This window comes from Lepidochelys olivacea (genome assembly GCF_965140295.1).
Source record: "Lepidochelys olivacea isolate rLepOli2 genome assembly, chromosome: 3".
Taxonomy (NCBI): Eukaryota; Metazoa; Chordata; order Testudines; family Cheloniidae; genus Lepidochelys; species Lepidochelys olivacea.
Genome location: NC_140413.1, coordinates 88,455,419 through 88,474,853, shown reverse-complemented (window position 1 = coordinate 88,474,853; position 19,435 = coordinate 88,455,419). Strand labels below are relative to the sequence as shown.

At 40.2% G+C, this 19,435-nt stretch overlaps 1 protein-coding gene across 1 annotated transcript in view; it reads left to right on the top strand.

Annotated features, from left to right (window-relative positions):
* Nucleotides 1–19,435, top strand: part of HDAC2 (histone deacetylase 2) — a 57,618-nt gene that overhangs the window by 15,470 nt on the left and 22,713 nt on the right. The window contains exons 2-8 of the mRNA XM_084623420.1: nucleotides 2,422–2,534; nucleotides 3,164–3,281; nucleotides 5,007–5,081; nucleotides 5,503–5,641; nucleotides 9,932–10,073; nucleotides 18,759–18,851; nucleotides 18,941–19,049. Coding sequence (XP_084479546.1) covers nucleotides 2,422–2,534; nucleotides 3,164–3,281; nucleotides 5,007–5,081; nucleotides 5,503–5,641; nucleotides 9,932–10,073; nucleotides 18,759–18,851; nucleotides 18,941–19,049 — 789 coding nt within the window. The remainder of the gene's footprint in view (nucleotides 1–2,421; nucleotides 2,535–3,163; nucleotides 3,282–5,006; nucleotides 5,082–5,502; nucleotides 5,642–9,931; nucleotides 10,074–18,758; nucleotides 18,852–18,940; nucleotides 19,050–19,435) is intronic.

The following is a 19,435-nucleotide window of genomic DNA, read 5'->3' as shown; positions in this document are numbered from 1 at the left end:
GACTCCCTAGACATAAGGACTGAATAAATTAGATCAAAACTAGTTTATAACATTTGTAACATTTGCTCTATGTTCTGTTTCAGAGTAACAGCCGTGTTAGTCTGTATTCGCAAAAAGAAAAGGAATACTTGTGGCACCTTAGAGACTAACCAATTTATTTGAGCATGAGCTTTTGTGAGCTACAGCTCACTTCATCGGATGCATACCGTGGAAACTGCAGCAGACTTTATATACACACAGAGATCATGAAACAATACCTCCTCCCACCCCACTGTCCTGCTGGTAATAGCTTATCTAAAGTGATCATCAAGTTGGGCCATTTCCAGCACAAATCCAGGTTTTCTCACCCTCCACCCCCCCACACACAAACTCACTCTCCTGCTGGTAATATGTTCTGTCACTGAGAATCAAAAGCCTCAAAATAAAATGGAATCCAAGGTTATAGGCATTGCATTTATTTTACACAATGGACCGGGCAAAAATATTCTAGAAAACATGAAACAAAAATAGGTTATACAGAAAATTAGTTACTGCAGAACTGTCAGGTTTATTGCCTTCTGCTAGCAAGAAGCTTGGTTGAAAAGAAAACAACTTTAACAAAGCTTAAATTTGGAGTTCTCAGGAACTGCGAGTCATCTGGCAATTAAAAGGGTGCCTTTTAGATCCACCTCCCTTCTTGTTTCAGACAGTAACATAATAGGAAGAAGAAAAGGAGTACTTGTGGCACCTTAGAGACTAACCAATTTATTTGAGCATAAGCTTTCGTGAGCTACAGCTCACTTCATCAGATGATCTGTAGCTCATGAAAGCTTATGCTCAAATAAATTGGTTAGTCTCTAAGGTGCCACAAGTACTCCTTTTCTTTTTGCGAATACAGACTAACACGGCTGTTACTCTGAAACCTGTCATAATAGGAAGACTAAATCACCAGTGGAGTCCACTTCTTAGTCCTCTTCAAGGTTTTCTGTCTCCCGTTATCTTATTCCTCCGTTTAGGCCTGTTAGTGTCTTCCCATTCTGCTTCAGTCCCCAGCTGTAGCCACCTTCTCTTCCGACACACCTCTGTCACTTGAGGGTTTCTGGCTCCAGCTTCCTTTCTCCTTCTGCTTCTGAAGTAGTTTCCTTGGTTCTTTTTGGGGTGGATTGATTTAAATCACCAAGTAGAAATCCTAGGTTTAAGTAATTGATTTTAATCAACTTTTCCATTTGTTTTTCAGTATTGTCTAAAGAAATGTATGTTCTTATTGATTGGTATGACCATTAAAACATGTTCATTTACAGCGAAATAGAGCCTTTACACTAGATTTTGGTACATCTTTTTGCTACCCAAGAGGGTACACTACTGCAATATACATTTATTTAAGCAATTATATATCTTTAATATTTTCAGATTCATATTGTACATTTTAGTATGTTAGAACATGGTGAATGATGTATTGCTTGTTTATGAAATAATTTTTTGCTCATAATTTGTGTCAAGCTGCATTGGATGTTAACTGGAATTCAGTTAAACACACAAAACAACATAGAAATGTTATTAAACATAACAAGCCCTTAATACAGTACATGGCCTATTATGCCATATTTATAAAGCTTGAGCTCAAAAGTTAGTTTCCCCTGATTCCTTCTTTATATAGAAAAGCAACCTTTAACTCAAAAGTTTTTGATAGGCTTGTGGATTCAGTATGTTTAAGAGATTATATGATAAAGCCTTAATATATTTTGTATTAAATTCAGATTTAAATTTAAGCAGGCTTATTTTTTAAAGAAAAACTTAATTTAAACAGAATAAAAAATGTCGGCCCCCCCCCCCCCCCAATCTGATTTTTATCTACCTGGTTGCCTTTGACTGCCTCCAATGGCTGGTTCTCTGAGGGTTCCTCTGGCTGCTGGCCTTGGCAGTATTGGTGGTGGTCTCTTCACTAGCAGTTTCTTTGACAGCACGAGTAGCTACTAGATAGTTGCCACCATAGAAGCCTATTTGGAGAGGTGGTGGGTCTCTCAAGTGGCAGCTGCCTTTGATGGGTTTCCTTGGCAGTTGTTTTGGGAGTAGCTGCTTCTGGGAGGAGGCAGACCCTTTAATGGAACAATGCCCCTGATGAAAGCTCCATATCCATTTTCTGGTGCCCCCCAGTGGACCCAGTAACATCATGTGGCTACCCAGCTGTTCTGCATGTCATGCTGTGAAACCTCTGTGTTAAACAGTAGTTTTGACAATATAATTAAAGATCCTGATCACACCTCATAAACAGTGACTCCTCCCAAACCTGGCTGGAGAAATTTTAAAAATTAACCCTTTTATGTCTATCCCTGTATGCAGGTCTGCAACTAGAAGAAATAATTAACAAATAAATATGGGGGATGGGAATGCTGTGAAAAGTTGTATCTTATAATATTAAATATAATTGTTTATCATTTATAGGTGATATTGGAAACTATTATTATGGGCAGGGCCATCCCATGAAACCCCATAGGATCCGTATGACTCACAACTTGTTGCTAAATTATGGCTTGTACAGAAAAATGGAAATTTATGTGAGTATAAGCAGCAGTCTGGACACTGAAAATGTTTAAATTACTTTTAAAAGATACAGCAATTTTAAACCTTTTTTTTCCCCCCATTACATGTGAGGAATTATTTCTAGAAGCTGATATTTTCCTCTTCTATTTGGGAAACGTTAATTAATCTTCGTTCTTTCCCCCCAGTCTTTGACAACTTAAAATGAAGCAGAACTTTTCAACTTACACAGGAGCCACTGCTTGCTACCCATATGTGGCAGAAAAGCAGGGTTAGGCCCCTGTGGGGAGGGTGGGTTGTTTTTTTTTGTTTTGGGGTTTTTTTTAACATTTTTGTTTCAGGGTAATATATAATATTTCTGCCATCATTAATTATGTCAGCACAATTGGCAAAACATAATGGAGGCTGCACTATAAAAATATTTTGCATGTTAAATTTTATTAATGGAGTTGTAGCTACTTTTACTCTCTATCCAAATATGCTTAGGGTACAGAGTTTTTCCAGTGTCTGTTTATAATACCTTTAAGGTAGTTCAGATTGGTTGCATGAATTTTATCTCTGGTTTAATCTGATTTGTTAAAAACTAACATTTGTTGCAATATTATTTTTTGTTAGAGTAAAATTAATTTTACTTTCTTGTTTACAGCGACCCCATAAAGCTACAGCTGAAGAAATGACCAAGTACCACAGTGACGAATACATCAAATTTCTTCGATCAATAAGGCCAGACAATATGTCTGAATATAGCAAGCAGATGCAGAGATGTAAGTCTCCAAATTGGACTACGTCTACATTATTTATTCATGTACTGGATTGTTAAGTACTTCATATATATAAAGTGTGAACATGCATTGGTTGTCTAAATATTTAACAATGGGTTCATGGCATTGTTTCTCCTTTACGTCAGTCTATAAAGAGCTTCTAGTTTTTGTCTCAAGATTACTCAGAACACCAAATGCTCTTCGAGTATACAGTTATTAGTATGGGGTCAAATTCTCCCCAATACAATACACCCCATTCTGAGAACTTAAGTGGGAGGTAGGTGCTATGTGTAGGTTCATTGTACTTGGTCAAATTTCACTTCTAACAGTTGTCGGTTCTTAGTTGCTTGTAAAAATTAAAACACATTCTAAGATAAGAGCTTTATAAATAGAGCAGAGGTTCTCAAACTATGGTCCACAAGCTCCATTCAGGTGGCCTGCGGATAGTTGCCTCTAAAGTGCACACCTGGGTGGCTGCACACAAGAGAATGAAGCTCCGCCTATCTAATTAGTGGAGCCGCGCAGGTGTGGCTCCACTAATTAGGTGCCTGGACACTGGAGAAGATGCACATGTAAGGTGAGGTGGTGGCCTTGGGGGGATTAGGGGGTAGGTGGAAGGGGGCAGTGGGGTGAGAACGGGGCGGGGGGAGGAATTTGGGACATGCAGGGCTGCGGCGGCCAGAGAAAGAGGCAATTTTCCCCAGCTCCAGGGCTGTGGCTGCCGGGGAGAGACTGACTGCTTTCCCAGCCTCAGCTCTGTGGCTGCTGTGGCAGGGGAGAGAGGGAGAGATCCCCCTCCTTCCCAGCCCCAGCTCAGGGGCTGCCGTGGCCTGGGAGAGAGGGAACATCCATCGCAACAAAGGTAAGACTAGTGATACTAAAATATGAGTTGTGTGCTTTTATTTGTAGAACAAAAAAACCTAGTTTATTATTAAGGGTTTTTTTTAATATATAGCGCTTTTATCCAAAGTGTTTTACAATAGTTAGCTAACAGTACAAACAACATTTGGAAAGATCATTAAGTGGTCCACCAAGACCCTCAGCAATTTTCAAGTGGTCTGTGGGGGGAAAAAAGTTTGAGAACCACTGGAATAGAGAAGTGTTACTTCCCCTGCCTTCGAAGAAGCATCACAGAAATGAGTGGGAAAAGTAAAAAGTACTGGGTGAAAAGAAGAGTGAGCTGAATATTAGAATTGGCCTTTATTAGCTGGAGGGAAGTTAGCTAAGATTAAGAATTAATTTGAGGGAAATAATAGGCACATCACATAAGTGCCTATAAAATTGTTCAAAAAATAAACTACAATATTTGAAGGTGTCATTTATGATTCTGTGCAAAGAGGGTATATTACATTGGATTGCAAAACTGTTGTAATTGTACATATATTTAGTCAAAGCTCTTCCTAGTTGTAAAAAAGATTACTCCGTCTGACTTGTGTGGAAAATTTTAAATACCTTAAGCAACAGTTCAGGTTCATTCATCTACAAGCTCCTATGGTCCCTAAACGTATATCTATATGCTGAAAATGTCAAGTTTCAGTACAATGTAACTTTGAACAGTTGAATCACTAAATTGCCAAAAACATGGAATGCAATGAAAATGTCAGCTGAACTTGAACTATAACCATACTACTGGTTACATTTGAGTGTTTTGAGTAACATATGTTTGTAATACCTGTGCACATATTAGGAATATGCACTTGAAAACTAACAACACTTTTTCTTACACAGTTAATGTTGGAGAAGATTGTCCTGTGTTTGATGGACTGTTTGAGTTCTGCCAGCTGTCAACAGGAGGCTCTGTTGGTAGGTATATGGTGGACTTAATTGTTTTTAAAGATATTAATATGACCGTAGCAATTAAAACCAATCAGTACAATGCTTTACTAGTCATAAGCAGCATTGTTCTAGCCATGTTGGTCCCAGGATAGTGGCAAGACCAGGTGGGTGAAGTAATATATTTTATTGGACCATAGCCTGTTGATGAGAGAGAAAAGCTTTCGAGCGCTTGATCGTAGTTATGTGGCTTTGTGTGGCTGACAGATTTGATGCTTCACACAGATTGTTTAATACCAAATATGGTGGTAATTTAAAATTTTTAAAAACTGCAAGTCCAAGATAGACTTGAAAAAAGTGGCATAAAGAGGTAATCTTGTTACAAGAAATGTTATCAGTTTTTCTTCCAATACTTTCAAAGACACTTAACTTCTTTTCTTAATGATTTTAGCTGGGGCAGTAAAATTAAATAGACAACAGACTGACATGGCTGTTAATTGGGCTGGAGGACTCCATCATGCTAAGAAGTCAGAGGCATCTGGTTTCTGTTACGTCAATGATATTGTGCTTGCTATCCTAGAGCTGCTGAAGTAAGTTTAACCTTGTGATCTAAAGATGTCAGAAAACCTGGGTGTTAAAATGTTTAAAGGTGACTAAGAAATGCACAGTAATCAAGGTGGCTTGAATTTTCATCAGATACATTGAACCACCACAATATGAATAAAAAATCTGTCCCCATTTAGAGTTACAACACGAAATCCATACTAAATCACATACAAGCAAGGAAAATTAAAAGTTTAAGCAGGGCTTAATTTAGAGGTACTAAGCTTACAGGGACACCTACTTTCTCCTGTAAAGTGACTTTCTCAGTTTGAAGTTGACCATATTTTAAAAAATACAATTTTCCTACTCAAACATATTTCCTGAGATTTAAAAAAAAATCTTTAAAAATATGAGGTGGTTCTTCCATGCTCCTTTTTAAAATAAAGGTCTTTTTTGGAGCATGAGGGAAACACCACTACACATAATCAGGCCCCTCCCCCTCCCCGATCCTTGATTTCTCTCTGTCTGCACGGCTGCCTGCTTCCTCTTTGGTTCCAGCTTTGCTGCTGCTGTTATTGGTGGGCACTCTCTTGGAGAAGATCACACAGTTACATTACTCCTGTACTGCTGTAGGGGATTAAGTGACCATTAGCAAAACAGTGAAAGTGACTACGCAGAGTGCTGTTCGACATACAAATAGACTGGAAAAAAAGGAAAATCAGATAAAATTACCTTTTGATTACCAGTAGCATTTGGGGTTATTTGTAACAACACTAAGTGCAGAATTTTCAGATGGAAGTATATAGATATATTTTTAAGTTGACTCTGTCCCTTTAATTAAAATGTAAACAACATCTTTTAGGAAAGTTAACCTCTAGGTATTTGGTTGGGCCCTCTGAGTTGAAGAAAGAGGCAGTCTGCCAGGCACATCAAGTTGAGATGGAAAGGGAAAGCCGTAATCTGTGAGAACACAGTAAAAGAGTGTTTAAAAAAAATTAAGGCGAATGCAAAGAGAAGAGTCTGTCAATATCCAAACCTCCCACTCTACTGAATCCTTCACATGCACCCAGGACATGAGCCCTGCATTCCTGCCTCAGCAATAACCAGGGCTCCAATCGTCAGCTCGTGACTGAGCAAAGTAGTCTTGTTCGTTATACCTATAAGGAAAGGAAACTTTTCATTGTGCTTATTCATAGGAAGCTTCAGTATATAGCTTCTCAGAGCTTGCTATTTTACATTATTCCACAACAATATTATAAAAAATTGTCTCCAAGGGTTGAGAAATATTAGATTATTTGAAACTTCATGAGTAGTTTTGAACAGGTTTCCAGTTGTGTAATATTGTATGTATTAAGTTAAATGCATTTGGAAGCATAAACACTTCATATTTGAGGATGTAGGGAAAGGGAGACAAACTACAAGATTAGGAGTTCACAGGAACTGTATTTTTTGAACTAAAGTAATTCTCTACGTTTACTGGCACAGTGTTCTTGGACAATTCCTTTAGCACATGTACCATGAGAGGGAAGCTTTCTATTGTAAAATCCATGCTTATTGAAGGAAAATGAGACTGAAAGAAAATGTCTGAGGTTGACAGAGTGAACAAAACAGATTATGACCATGAAAAGGAAAGGGAGGGGCTGGAGCAGTTCTCGGTCAGAGGAGAAAAAGAAAAAAGTAAGGGAAAAGGGGAAATGAGTGTATTAATTTAGATGGAATATATGGGCCCAAAGAGTCAAGATGTTAACATGACCCCTATGACCCTGTCACTGTCCAACATTAAAAAGTGTTAAGCAAGGTTCAGAGTTTGGTATACAGAGCTCAGCCTGCTTAGTATCATGGGAAATACACCATTAAACATCATTTTAACCTTCTATTAAAAATACAGAAAAGAAGGAAAAAGTTAAAGCATTTGAAATGTAAAACATTAAGTAAGGCTTTCTGTGACTTTCCCCTCTGGTGTTATCTGGACGGGGATCTGTTAGGTCACTCCAATCCTTGACTCTGGGAGCCAGCCTTACTGGGCTGTTCACGCACAGCCTTTGGCATGTAAGCTGCTCCTTGGATTGAATGACACTAGCCAATATCTCCGGTCCCAGACACAACCCTAGGAACCTTGGTCTTGCAGTGTCCAGTTATGCCCGCTGGACGGTGCAAGCTTATATGAGTTTTTCAATTTAACAAAGAAATTGATATGTACCAGGCTTGTTATCCTCAGGGGAGCCTCTGACACACTGCAAACCAAACACACTGCTTCAGGTTGAATAAACAAAGAAATTTATGAACTGTAAAGATAAATTTTAAGTGATTATAAGTCAAAACATAACCGGTCAGATTTGGTCAAATGAAATACAAGCAAAACTCATTCTGAGCTGATCTTAACACTTCCAGTGCCCTTACAAACTTAGATGTTTCTCACCACAGGCTGGCTGGTTGTTCTTCAGCCAGGCTCTCCCCTTTGATCAGCTCTTAAGTCACTTGGTGGTGGTGGTGGTGTCTGTAGGTGGAAGAGAGAGGAAGAGCATGGCAAATGTGTGTCTCTTTTATCATGTCCTTTCTTCCCTCTTGGCTTTGGGCCGCCCTCCATCCCCCACACACTTCAGAGTCAGGTGAGCATTACCACATCACAGTTCCAAACTGACCAAAGGAAGGGGGTGACTCCCTCAAGAGTCTAACAGATTCTTTTGTTGCTGCCTAGGCCAGCGCCCTTTGTTCCTGTGAGGCTGGACTGGGTTTGTCCCATCCATGGCCTGATGAAGTGTGAACTGCCCCCTCTGCTTCTGGAGAGTTTTTGTCCTTGCTTGCTTTAAGCCATGAGGATACATTTTCAGCTATATACATGAAATTATAACCTATAACATCACTATAACAACAATGCTTAATACATCACGAGCCTTCCAAAGACACCCGACATGACAAACTTTGCATTGGATGCCACACAATCATTTTACAAGGATGAACATGGGGGTGCTAGGTATTTCCCCGAGGTACAGAGCATCATACTTTCATTTTAGCAATATCCCTTGTTCCCTTTCCTTTTAGCAGGAGTTTTTAGAAAGAAAAAAACTTTTGTCTGACAGTCTCTTAAATTAGGTATTAAATATGTTGCTGCTGCTAAAGCCCAGTCCCATTTCCAAAGAAGACAAACCAAGACAAGTGCATATAAAAGGAGGGTGGGGGGGAACAGGAAAGAAGGAAATGCAGTTTTTGTCTCTGTTGTTGACTTTTATGTGCAACCTCACTGCTAGAAAAACACAGGCATGGCACGCTATCTTATCAGCCACTCCAAGCCGTGGCAAATTTGTGCTAGCATCAAGTTTTTTGGGCTTTGCATTTATTTGCCTTTTTCTGGTCACAAGTTTACAGTGGTGTTGCAACATTATAATCTTGCCCAGCTAATCTAGACTTTTATTAGAGGGATAAGAAAGAAAAGAAATAAGGTGGGAAAGGAAAAGGACCTGGAAGGACAGCATGCAGGAGACAGTCTCCCATCCCAGGTGGTGGTCAGGATTCAGCAGGAGGTAGTGATGTCATCTGGGTCCCTGTCTCAATCCCAGTGTTAACACGACATTTCTCAGGATTATGCCAAAGGAGGTCCAGGGTTTCAGGAGATTGTGGGGGAGGCAACCATGACGATGGAACTTGGTCCTTCGCCTCTCGTTTTTCAGTTAGTGTCACAATAGTATGCTTCAAAGCCTGCCCCAGCCAAAGTCTCTTTTTGAGGACTCCAGAAGAGAGTAGTGGGCGTTCTCTCATTATTTTGTTCACCAACTAAGCCTAGTTTCCAAGATACCAATTTTTGTTCACTGATTTCTGATTCCACACTTTTCTTGCCTACCAATACTTGAGTTATATCAATAAGCTTTTTCTTGTTTGTACTTATTCAGTCTTTCTATCTTGCTTTTGCACCTTTTCCCATTAACATTTGTTATCAGTTATTGGGACACTTATTCTCTCTTTACAGTTGAGCTCACAATTTGGGTAAATTTGTAGGCCCAGTTATCACAAAATTGGTGGTGACTGGGTTGGGGGGGAGGGGAGGAACGTGAGAAGAGAATTGGCTTGCAAAATGTAGATTCTTACTGGGTGACAGAATGAGGTTAAATGTAGAATGCTTTTGGTGTTGAAGAAATGAATCGATCTTTGTTTTTATGTTTATTTTCTTTGAACGGTATGATAGCTTCAGTTGTTATCATGTTTTTGGTTAGATAGCACAGGAAATAAAATCTTAACTATATTTACATACTGACTCCTGAATGTCATAGCACTGACAACTCAAATCACGCCACTTTCTCTTGCATCCTTTTTTCACATGTGTATATATATGGTTTTTCCAGATATCACCAAAGAGTGTTATACATTGACATTGATATCCATCATGGTGATGGTGTTGAAGAAGCATTTTATACAACGGACCGTGTCATGACAGTATCATTCCATAAATATGGTGAATATTTTCCTGGCACAGGGGACTTAAGGGTAAGGTCAAACATGAACTAAACTAGCTTTTACTTCTTCTTTTCTTGCAAATGTTCGTTTTAGTGTTTGGTGATCATTCCTTCTCACAATAATTAAATTTTGGGGGGGAAATGCCATATTCTGTGGAGTACTCAGCTCCCTGACAAATTTTCAGAATTCGCCTGGGAAATCTTTTTTAGCAAATTAACTCAGCCCACACGGAAATGGACAAGCTGCTTACTAAATAGTTGAGATGATTTAAGTCAATTATATTTGAAACTAGACTTTGGCACTTCTTTAGGAAAAAGATGTGTATTTGATGATGGCCTCTGCATTTTCAACCATGTACATACAGTAGGAAAAATAGGTGCTCTGTGCAGATAATGTTCTTTTATGTGGAAAAGGTTCATCTGTCACAAACAATCAAAATTTGGATATTTACAATACAATACTGTGTGCATCTGAAAAATGCCAACTGTGTTGGAAAATATTTCTCATGTTGCTTAGTGTTAATGCTTTGCATTTTTATAGTGCTCTTCATCTAAGGATACCAAAACTCTTCATATATATTAACATATTAAGCCTTGCAACTCCTGTGAGGTTGGTAAATACAGATAGAGAACACAGGCACAGAGATTGTGTATTGCCCAAGAGGTCATAGAGTCTATTGCACATTTGGAATTAGGAACCTGATTTCCTGGCTCTGCATGTTCACTTACTTAGAATAGATTAATTTTTTCCCCTAAACTTGTTCTAATCTAGAAAATTAGGTCTGTTTAACTGTCAGGGGTGTGAAAAATCCACACCCTTGAGTAGTGTAGTTAAGTCGACCAATGTCCCCATGTAGACAGTGCTAGGTCAATAGAAGAATTTCTGTCTTGTTTCTAATGTAAAGTATACACTGTAAAAATGCAAGCATTAACTCTTCTGTTGACCTAGCTACAACCTCTCGGGGAGGTAGGATTACCTATGCTAATGGGAGAATCCCTCCCATTTGCAGAGGTGGTTTCTACAATTGTATGTGATCTGAAAAGGTGTCCCATTTTAACTCTAGAAATGTATGCTGAATACCTCCAGTAGTAAGACTATAGTATATTATTGGCTGTAAACTTTTTAATATGCAGGTTCATTATGGATCAGATTCTTGCTCACACCCCAGTGTGTGCTGTGTCACTGACATCAGCTGTGTTTGAGGAGTTAATTGTAACTTTCAAAAGGGCATAAAATAGTTCTTAAAAGTTTTCAGAACTACACAAAATGTTGTTGTGAAAAGTAGGTAGGCACCATTATTTTCTTGCCACCTTTACGATGCCTCCAGGAGATCTTGTTATGTGATGCAACATCACCAGTATTCCCAGGGTGGAGCTGGGAGTAAGAGTTGGTGATTCACAGTGGATATTGTGGAGACTGATAGTTAAATGTTAAGTCACTAATGCGCTGAATGTCCATCTCAGTCTGGCTGTTGGTGGCAATTACGCAGTTCTAGAGTTGCTTAGTTTTGTTAAATTCCTTCTATATCACTTGTTATAGAAATCAGAGGTGCATATTTTTGTGACTTAACTTGACTGGCCACAAGGTGGTACTGTTGATTTAAACAAAAAGCAGCCAAAATAGGATTATTGTAATGGCAAAGTGCTATCATTATTTAACGAAGCCAGGTTGCTTCTGAAAGCTTGGGTAGTTTGCAGTTGTCGGTGAGAAGTCACTTCTCATGAAGTTTCCTGGATTCTTTAGCTAGCCACCTTGAAGACAAGAGGATTTAAATGCTTAGATGGCTGAAATAAAATAAAACAGAGAAGTATCTTCTCTGTTCTTAGTATTTTTATGGACCTTCAGAATGACAAATGATACCTCAACTGTGATAGACCTCCATCCCACACCGTCATAATCACTGCTTGTAAATAGTTTTTTGGAATGAACTGTAATGTATATGGATGCAGATGTTTTCTTAAGAGTTCTCCTCTAGCTATCAGATCCCAATTAGAAAAGAATGTCCGGATTTCACTTTTTTTCTTAAAAGAGCCTGTAAGTATAAGTATAAAAGAGAAGGAAGGCTTAAGGAAGCCCTTTAAAGTAAGAATTAACAAACATTTACCCTTGTCAAAGTTCCTTCCCCACTCTGAACTCTAGGGTACAGATGTGGGGACCTGCATGAAAGACCCCGTAAGCTTATTCTTACCAGCTTAGGTTAAAAACTTCCTCAAGGTACAAAACTTTGCCTTGTCCTTGAACCCTATGCTGCCACCACCAAGCATGTTAAACAAAGACCAGGGAACGAGCCCACTTGGAGAAGTCTTCCCCCCCAAAATATCCCGCCAAGCCCTACACCCCCATTCCTGAGGAAGGCTTGACAAAAATCCTCACCAATTTGCATAGGTGAACGCAGACCCAAACCCTTGGATCTTATAGAACAATGAAAAAGCACTCAGGATCTTAAAAGAAGAATTTTAATTAAAGAGAAAGTAGAAGAATCACCTCTGTAAAAATCAGGGTGGTAAATACCTTACAGGGTAATCAGATTCAAAACATAGAGCATCCCTCTAGTCAAACCCTTAAGTTACAAAAAACCACACAAACAGGAATATACATTCCATTCAGCACAACTTATTTACCAGCCATTAAACAAAAGGAAATCTAATGCATTTCTAGCTAGATTACTTACTAACAATTTCTAATACTCCATTCCTGTTCTGTTCCCGGCAAAAGCATCACACAGACAGACACCCTTTGTTCCCCCAGCTCCAGCTTTGAAAGTATCTTGTCTCCTCATTGGTCATTTTGGTCAGGTGCCAGCGAGGTTATCTTAGCTTCTTAACTCTTTACAGGTGAAAGGGTTTTGCCTCTGGCCAGGAGGGATTTTATAGTTCTGTATACAGAAAGGTGGTTACCCTTCCCTTTATATTTATGATACCCCTTGAGTCAGGATTCTGTGCTGGAATTGGCTGCCTAGTATATTTCTCTTAGCCCCCACAGACTGCATCAAAACAGTCAGCTTCTGTTTGTCAATGTCAGTGGGCTCTAGTCAGGCTTTAATTTCCTCTGACATATCCTCTCTAGTTAATTTCCAAAATTGAGATAGTGTCTCCATGAAACATAGAACAAGTCTTGTGTCCACCAGAAAGAACATCTTTCTACTTTAGATGCCCTCTCTATAGAGCTGTGCAAATAATTGATTTTTTTGTTTTTGTCTGATAGCTGAACAAAAAAATTGAAGAGAAATTTGGTTCATCCAAAACAAAAATGCCAGCAATCAAAATGAAATATTTTGTGTTGAACAAAGTATTTGTCAAACTGAAATATTTTTTTCTAGTTTTTTGTTCAGTTGAGTAAACTGAAAATTTTAACTGCTTTTTTTATTAAAAGCAAAGGAAACTTGAAAATGCCATCCACAAAACCACTGAAGGAGGTGTTGCCCCCTTAATATTCAGTAGTTAGGGCACTTAACCAGGATGTGAGAGGCACAGGTTCCAATCCCTGCTCTCCCTGATGTGTGACAGAGACGCGAACCCAGGTCTCCAACCTCCCAAGTGAGTGCTCTAACCACTAGTTGAACAGCTTTAAGGGGAGAGTGAGAGAGACTCATCCCAGAATATCCTATAACTAAGCCCCTTTGTTTTCAGTTTAAAGTGATTTTTACTGAAAAATTCCCGGGTTTTACAAAAAGTATTTTTTTCCTCCAGTTTTCACCCTACTTTTGTATCATTCAAATATATAAAAAATAACTTGTTTTATTAGGAAAATACAATACATTGCATGAGTTAAATCTGTATCTATCTGTATAGAGAGAGCTATTACGATAATACATTAGTCTGTATGCATAGCTGTCTGTTGAAGTGAGGCTATGTATTAGTCCAGAACAGAGGTGGGCAAACTGCAGCCCGCGGGCCACATCCGGCCCGTGTGACCATCCTGCCCGGCCCCTGAGCTTCTGGCCCAGGAGTCTCCCCCCCAGCCCCTGTCCCGCTGGCGCAACGCTCTGGGCGGCTGGGAAGCACAGTTGCAGAGCCGCAGCCTGACCCAGTGCTCTGGATGGCACGGCTGTAGCACCGCCAGCCACCGGTGCTCCAGACAGCATGGTAAGGGGGCAGGGGAATTGGGGGTGGTGGATAGGGGTCGGGGCGGTCAGAGAGCGGGGAACAGGTGGGTTGGATGGGGCAGGGGTCCCGGGGGGAGCAGTCAGGAAGGAGAGGGGGGGTTGGATGGAGCGGCAGGGGGCAAGCAGGGGTGGGGGTCTGCGGGTGGTCAGGGAGCAGGGGGTGGTGGATGGGGTAGGAGTCCCGGGGGAGCTTTCAGGGGGCAAGAAGTGGGGGGGGGGGTCGGATAGGAGGCGGGGGCTGGGCCACGCCTGGCTGCTTGGGGAGACACAGCCTCCCCTAATCGGCGCTCCATACAATTTTGGAAACCCGAATGTGGCCCTCAGGCCAAAAAGTTTGCCCACCCCCGGTCTATAAGATACAATAAACAAAAAGAACAGGAGTACTTGTGGCACCTTAGAGACTAACAAATTTATTAGAGCATAAGCTTTCGTGAGATACAGCTCACTTCATCGGATGCATGGAATGGACATATAATAAGATATACACATACATACAGATAAGTTGGAAGTTACCATACAAACTGAGAGGCTAATTAGTTAAGATGAGCTATTATCAGCAGGAGGAAAAAAAAACTTTTGTAGTGATAATCAAGATGGCCCATTTAGACACCCACGCAAGCTCTGAAATGCATGCGCATCTGAACGTACTGATGAATCTGATGCCCATCACATACACCTTTCAAGCTGTTAGCAGATAACGGTTTAAAGATTTGATACAAATTTTCATTTTTTTCCCATTTTAGTGTATCAGCATATGTTTCAGAACATGAAATATTTGAAAGTTTAAAAAAAAAACAGGAGAAAAGGATAAAGTTAAGTGTATGCGTTGAAAAGGATGTGGCCTATTATTAAATTTAAATATTTATAAGCTAATAGTTCTGAGTCTACAACAGCAAACCGTTTATTCAAATGAAAAGTTTTATTTGGGGATTGGAAATGTATTGTTTCTTAAACTCAAAGGTGGCATTGGGTTTTGAGTTCTGTTTTCGTTCTGCAGCAAACCACATTGAATGAAATACAAAGCATTAATCTACTGAACGCTTTTTTCCCCTGTCTTTCCATCCATCAAAATAAACTGATATTTACCCAGAAAAGTTAAGGTTTTTTTGCACTGATTTTCACCCGTTTTTGTTATTGTGGTAATAAACACTGTTAATCATAGAATCCTAGAATATCAGGGTTGGAAGGGACCCCAGAAGGTCATCTAGTCCAACCCCCTGCTCGAAGCAGGACCAATTCCCAGTTAAATCATCCCAGCCAGGGCTTTGTCAAGCCTGACCTTAAAAACCTCTAAGGAAGGAGATTCTACCACCTCCCTAGGTAACGCATTCCAGTGTTTCACCACCCTCATAGTGAAAAAGTTTTTCCTAATATCCAATCTAAACCTCCCCCACTGCAACTTGAGACCATTACTCCTCGTTCTGTCATCTGCTACCATTGAGAACAGTCTAGAGCCATCCTCTTTGGAACCCCCTTTCAGGTAGTTGAAAGCAGCTATCAAATCCCCCCTCATTCTTCTCTTCTGCAGACTAAACAATCCCAGCTCCCTCAGCCTCTCCTCATAAGTCATGTGTTCTAGACCCCTAATCATTTTTGTTGCCCTTTGCTGGACTCTCTCCAATTTATCCACATCCTTCTTGTAGTGTGGGGCCCAAAACTGGACACAGTACTCCAGATGAGGCCTCACCAATGTCGAATAGAGGGGGACGATCACGTCCCTCGATCAGCTCGCTATGCCCCTACTTATACATCCCAAAATGCCATTGGCCTTCTTGGCAACAAGGGCACACTGCTGACTCATATCCAGCTTCTCATCCAGTGTCACCCCTAGGTCCTTTTCCACAGAACTGCTGCCTAGCCATTCGGCCCCTAGTCTGTAGCGGTGCATTGGATTCTTCCGTCCTAAGTGCAGGACCCTGCACTTATCCTTATTGAACCTCATCAGATTTCTTTTGGCCCAATCCTCCAATTTGTCTAGGTCCCTCTGTATCCTATCCCTGCCCTCCAGCATATCTACCACTCCTCCCAGTTTAGTATCATCAGCAAATTTGCTGAGAGTGCAATCCACACCATCCTCCAGATCATTTATGAAGATATTGAACAAAACCGGCCCCAGGACCGACCCCTGGGGCACTCCACTTGACACCGGCTGCCAACTAGACATGGAGCCATTGATCACTACCCGTTGAGCCCGACAATCTAGCCAGCTTTCTACCCACCTTATAGTGCATTCATCCAGCCCATACTTCCTTAACTTGCTGACAAGAATACTGTGGGAGACCGTGTCAAAAACTTTGCTAAAGTCAAGAAACAATACATCCACTGCTTTCCCTTCATCCACAGAACCAGTAATCTCATCATAAAAGGCGATTAGATTAGTCAGGCATGACCTTCCCTTGGTGAATCCATGCTGGCTGTTCCTGATCACTTTCCTCTCATGTAAGTGCTTCAGGATTGATTCTTTGAGGACCTGCTCCATGATTTTTCCAGGGACTGAGGTGAGGCTGACTGGCCTGTAGTTCCCAGGATCCTCCTTCTTCCCTTTTTTAAAGATTGGCACTATATTAGCCTTTTTCCAGTCATCCGGGACTTCCCCCGTTCGCCACAAGTTTTCAAAGATAATGGCCAATGGCTCTACAATCACAGCCGCCAATTCCTTCAGCACTCTTGGATGCAACTCGTCCGGCCCCATGGACTTGTGCACGTCCAGCTTTTCTAAATAATCCCTAACCACCTCTATCTCCACAGAGGGCTGGCCATCTCTTCCCCATTTTGTGATGCCCAGCACAGCAGTCTGGGAGCTGACCTTGTTAGTGAAGACAGAGGCAAAAAAAGCATTGAGTACATTAGCTTTTTCCACATCCTCTGTCACTAGGTTGCCTCCCTCATTCAGTAAGGGGCCCACACTTTCCTGATAAATTCCTGGGAAAAACTAAATAATATGAAAACTGAAAACGAAGGGCCCTAGCTATAGCTCAGTGGTTGGGGAATTTACCTGCAGTGTGGAAAGACTCAAGTTCCACATCAGGCAAAGTGGGGGTTTGAACTGGTCTCCCAATAGCTTGGGTGAATTCTCTAACCACTTGGCTGTTGGGTAAAAGGGGGGACGAGGGAGGAATAGCACTACCTCCTGTTCGGATTGACCCCAAATGTTTTGATGAATAAACTTTGTGTGCAGAAAACTGCTCCCTGCTCTGTTCTCCAGCTTTTTGAATTCCGGAGGCTTCTATTTCAGCCACATCAGTTCCCTTGGGGTTAAGCTTTGACAACTACTTGAGGTTCTTTTCAATTTGGAGGATGCCTGCATAGACACTCTTGTTTCACAGTGTGCCTTGATAAATCAGTTGAGAATCTATCTAGTGCTGCATATACAGATGCACATATTTGTGACCTAGGCTGATGCAGCTGAAAAAAAATGGTAGCTTTTAGTATTTTCAATGGAAACCAGCATATGCCTATGAAAATATTAGTCTGACAATCACCAAAATGAAAATGTGTGTCTTGGGTGCCATGGACAATATTGTCTAGGTGCCTGTATCCTCATAACTATTTATAGAAGTAATTGAACTATTGATTATTTTTTCAGACTTTTTTAACCTGCTTTTTTAGATGATTTGTTCTTGTGACTTAAGTAAGCATCTGACGTGCATGATTATCACTTCAAGCTTAATATTGTAATTTAGGCTTGGGGAAATCGAAAGGGAAATCCATGCTGCTGGTGAAAGAGTGGGGGAGGGGTTGAGAATCATTTACCACTTAGAATTCTGAGTTCACCTCGTAGTTTGTGGCTTTCTAAAAAATAGGCAGTTTCCACAGGTGACAGAATGCTATTGTACTACCAATAAAACTGCTCAATTCCAAAAAACTGGAAAATACTCAAATTGGCTCACTGTAAAATTTGCCATGTGTGCAGCAACAGTGTTTTCCAATTAACCCAGTAAAATTTGGACCTGGGTCAACATACTTAAAAAACAATTGATTGCTGTATTCTGCTCTCCAATAATTGACCAATGTTAAGCCAGTTACAAATATCCTCTGGCTTATTATGATTTTCAGACCTATTTGTAAACTCCCTTTTATTTTGGAAGCTTTTTACCTCCTTAAATAATTGGAAGCATTTGTTTAGGGGAAAGGAAACATCTATTTCTTGTTGCTCATATCAGTCACTTAATAGACTGTTATGGCACATTTCACATCTCTGTGAATGTATGGCTTATTTTTAAAGGTCTCATTGTTATTCCATGCATCAGCCAACCAGAGGGGTGGGGGATTATTGGTCATGTGGCTGGTTACTCCCTTCCAATGTGCAAGTACAGTTTCTCTTCTATTTTAAAAGCTTCCATTTTTATGGAGGAACATATAAAGGTACTTTTGCTCTCTTAATCATTACATTTTTAAAAAATCAATATATTGGGGATGGTACACTTTCTCCATTTTAATTTTGGCATATACATTTTATGCTTCAGAATGATTTTCTAGAAGAATAGGGAATTAAGCAAGCTGATTTTTTTGTTCTGAATAATAGCACATATTTTAAGACACGTGATTTACTGTGATATGGTAAGCATTGTCTTCTTTAGTAATAGTATATTTGTCAACTTCCTTTGTAGGACATTGGAGCTGGGAAAGGCAAATACTATGCAGTTAATTTTCCAATGAGAGATGGTATAGATGATGAATCATATGGGCAGATATTCAAGCCAGTGAGTATTGTGTAAACCCTATTTGAAAAGCTGACTGGTTGTTGTGAGGTTGAATTTAAGATTTGCTATTTTATATTGTTTATATATAGATCATATCCAAAGTGATGGAGATGTACCAGCCCAGTGCCGTGGTATTGCAGTGTGGAGCAGATTCATTATCTGGTGACAGGTTGGGGTGTTTTAATCTTACTGTCAAAGGTAAACAATAGAGAAAATGCTCACAGATTCACAATAATGCCTGTTAGGTAGAATGCATGGGTTTGATTAATTTTTATTTAGATGAAGGGAGTTTTCATTCTCCAGATCAACCTCTCTCCCTCAAACATATTATTTGATAGTGAAATTGGCAAGTTAAGTCGGTGGATATTAGTTCTCTTCTGGCCACCAGTCCAATTCACTGCCTGTCGTCATGAATGAGACTGGTAGCCAGAGAGAGAAAGACGATTGTTTTTCTCTCCCACCCACTTCCATTTACTAAAATTAAGCAACTTGCATTTCCACCTTTTCATAACCATTTCTTCTTTAGATTTTGTGCATTATCTTATTCTTCCTAGTCTCATTTCTTCCTCCCTTTTTTGTTTTGC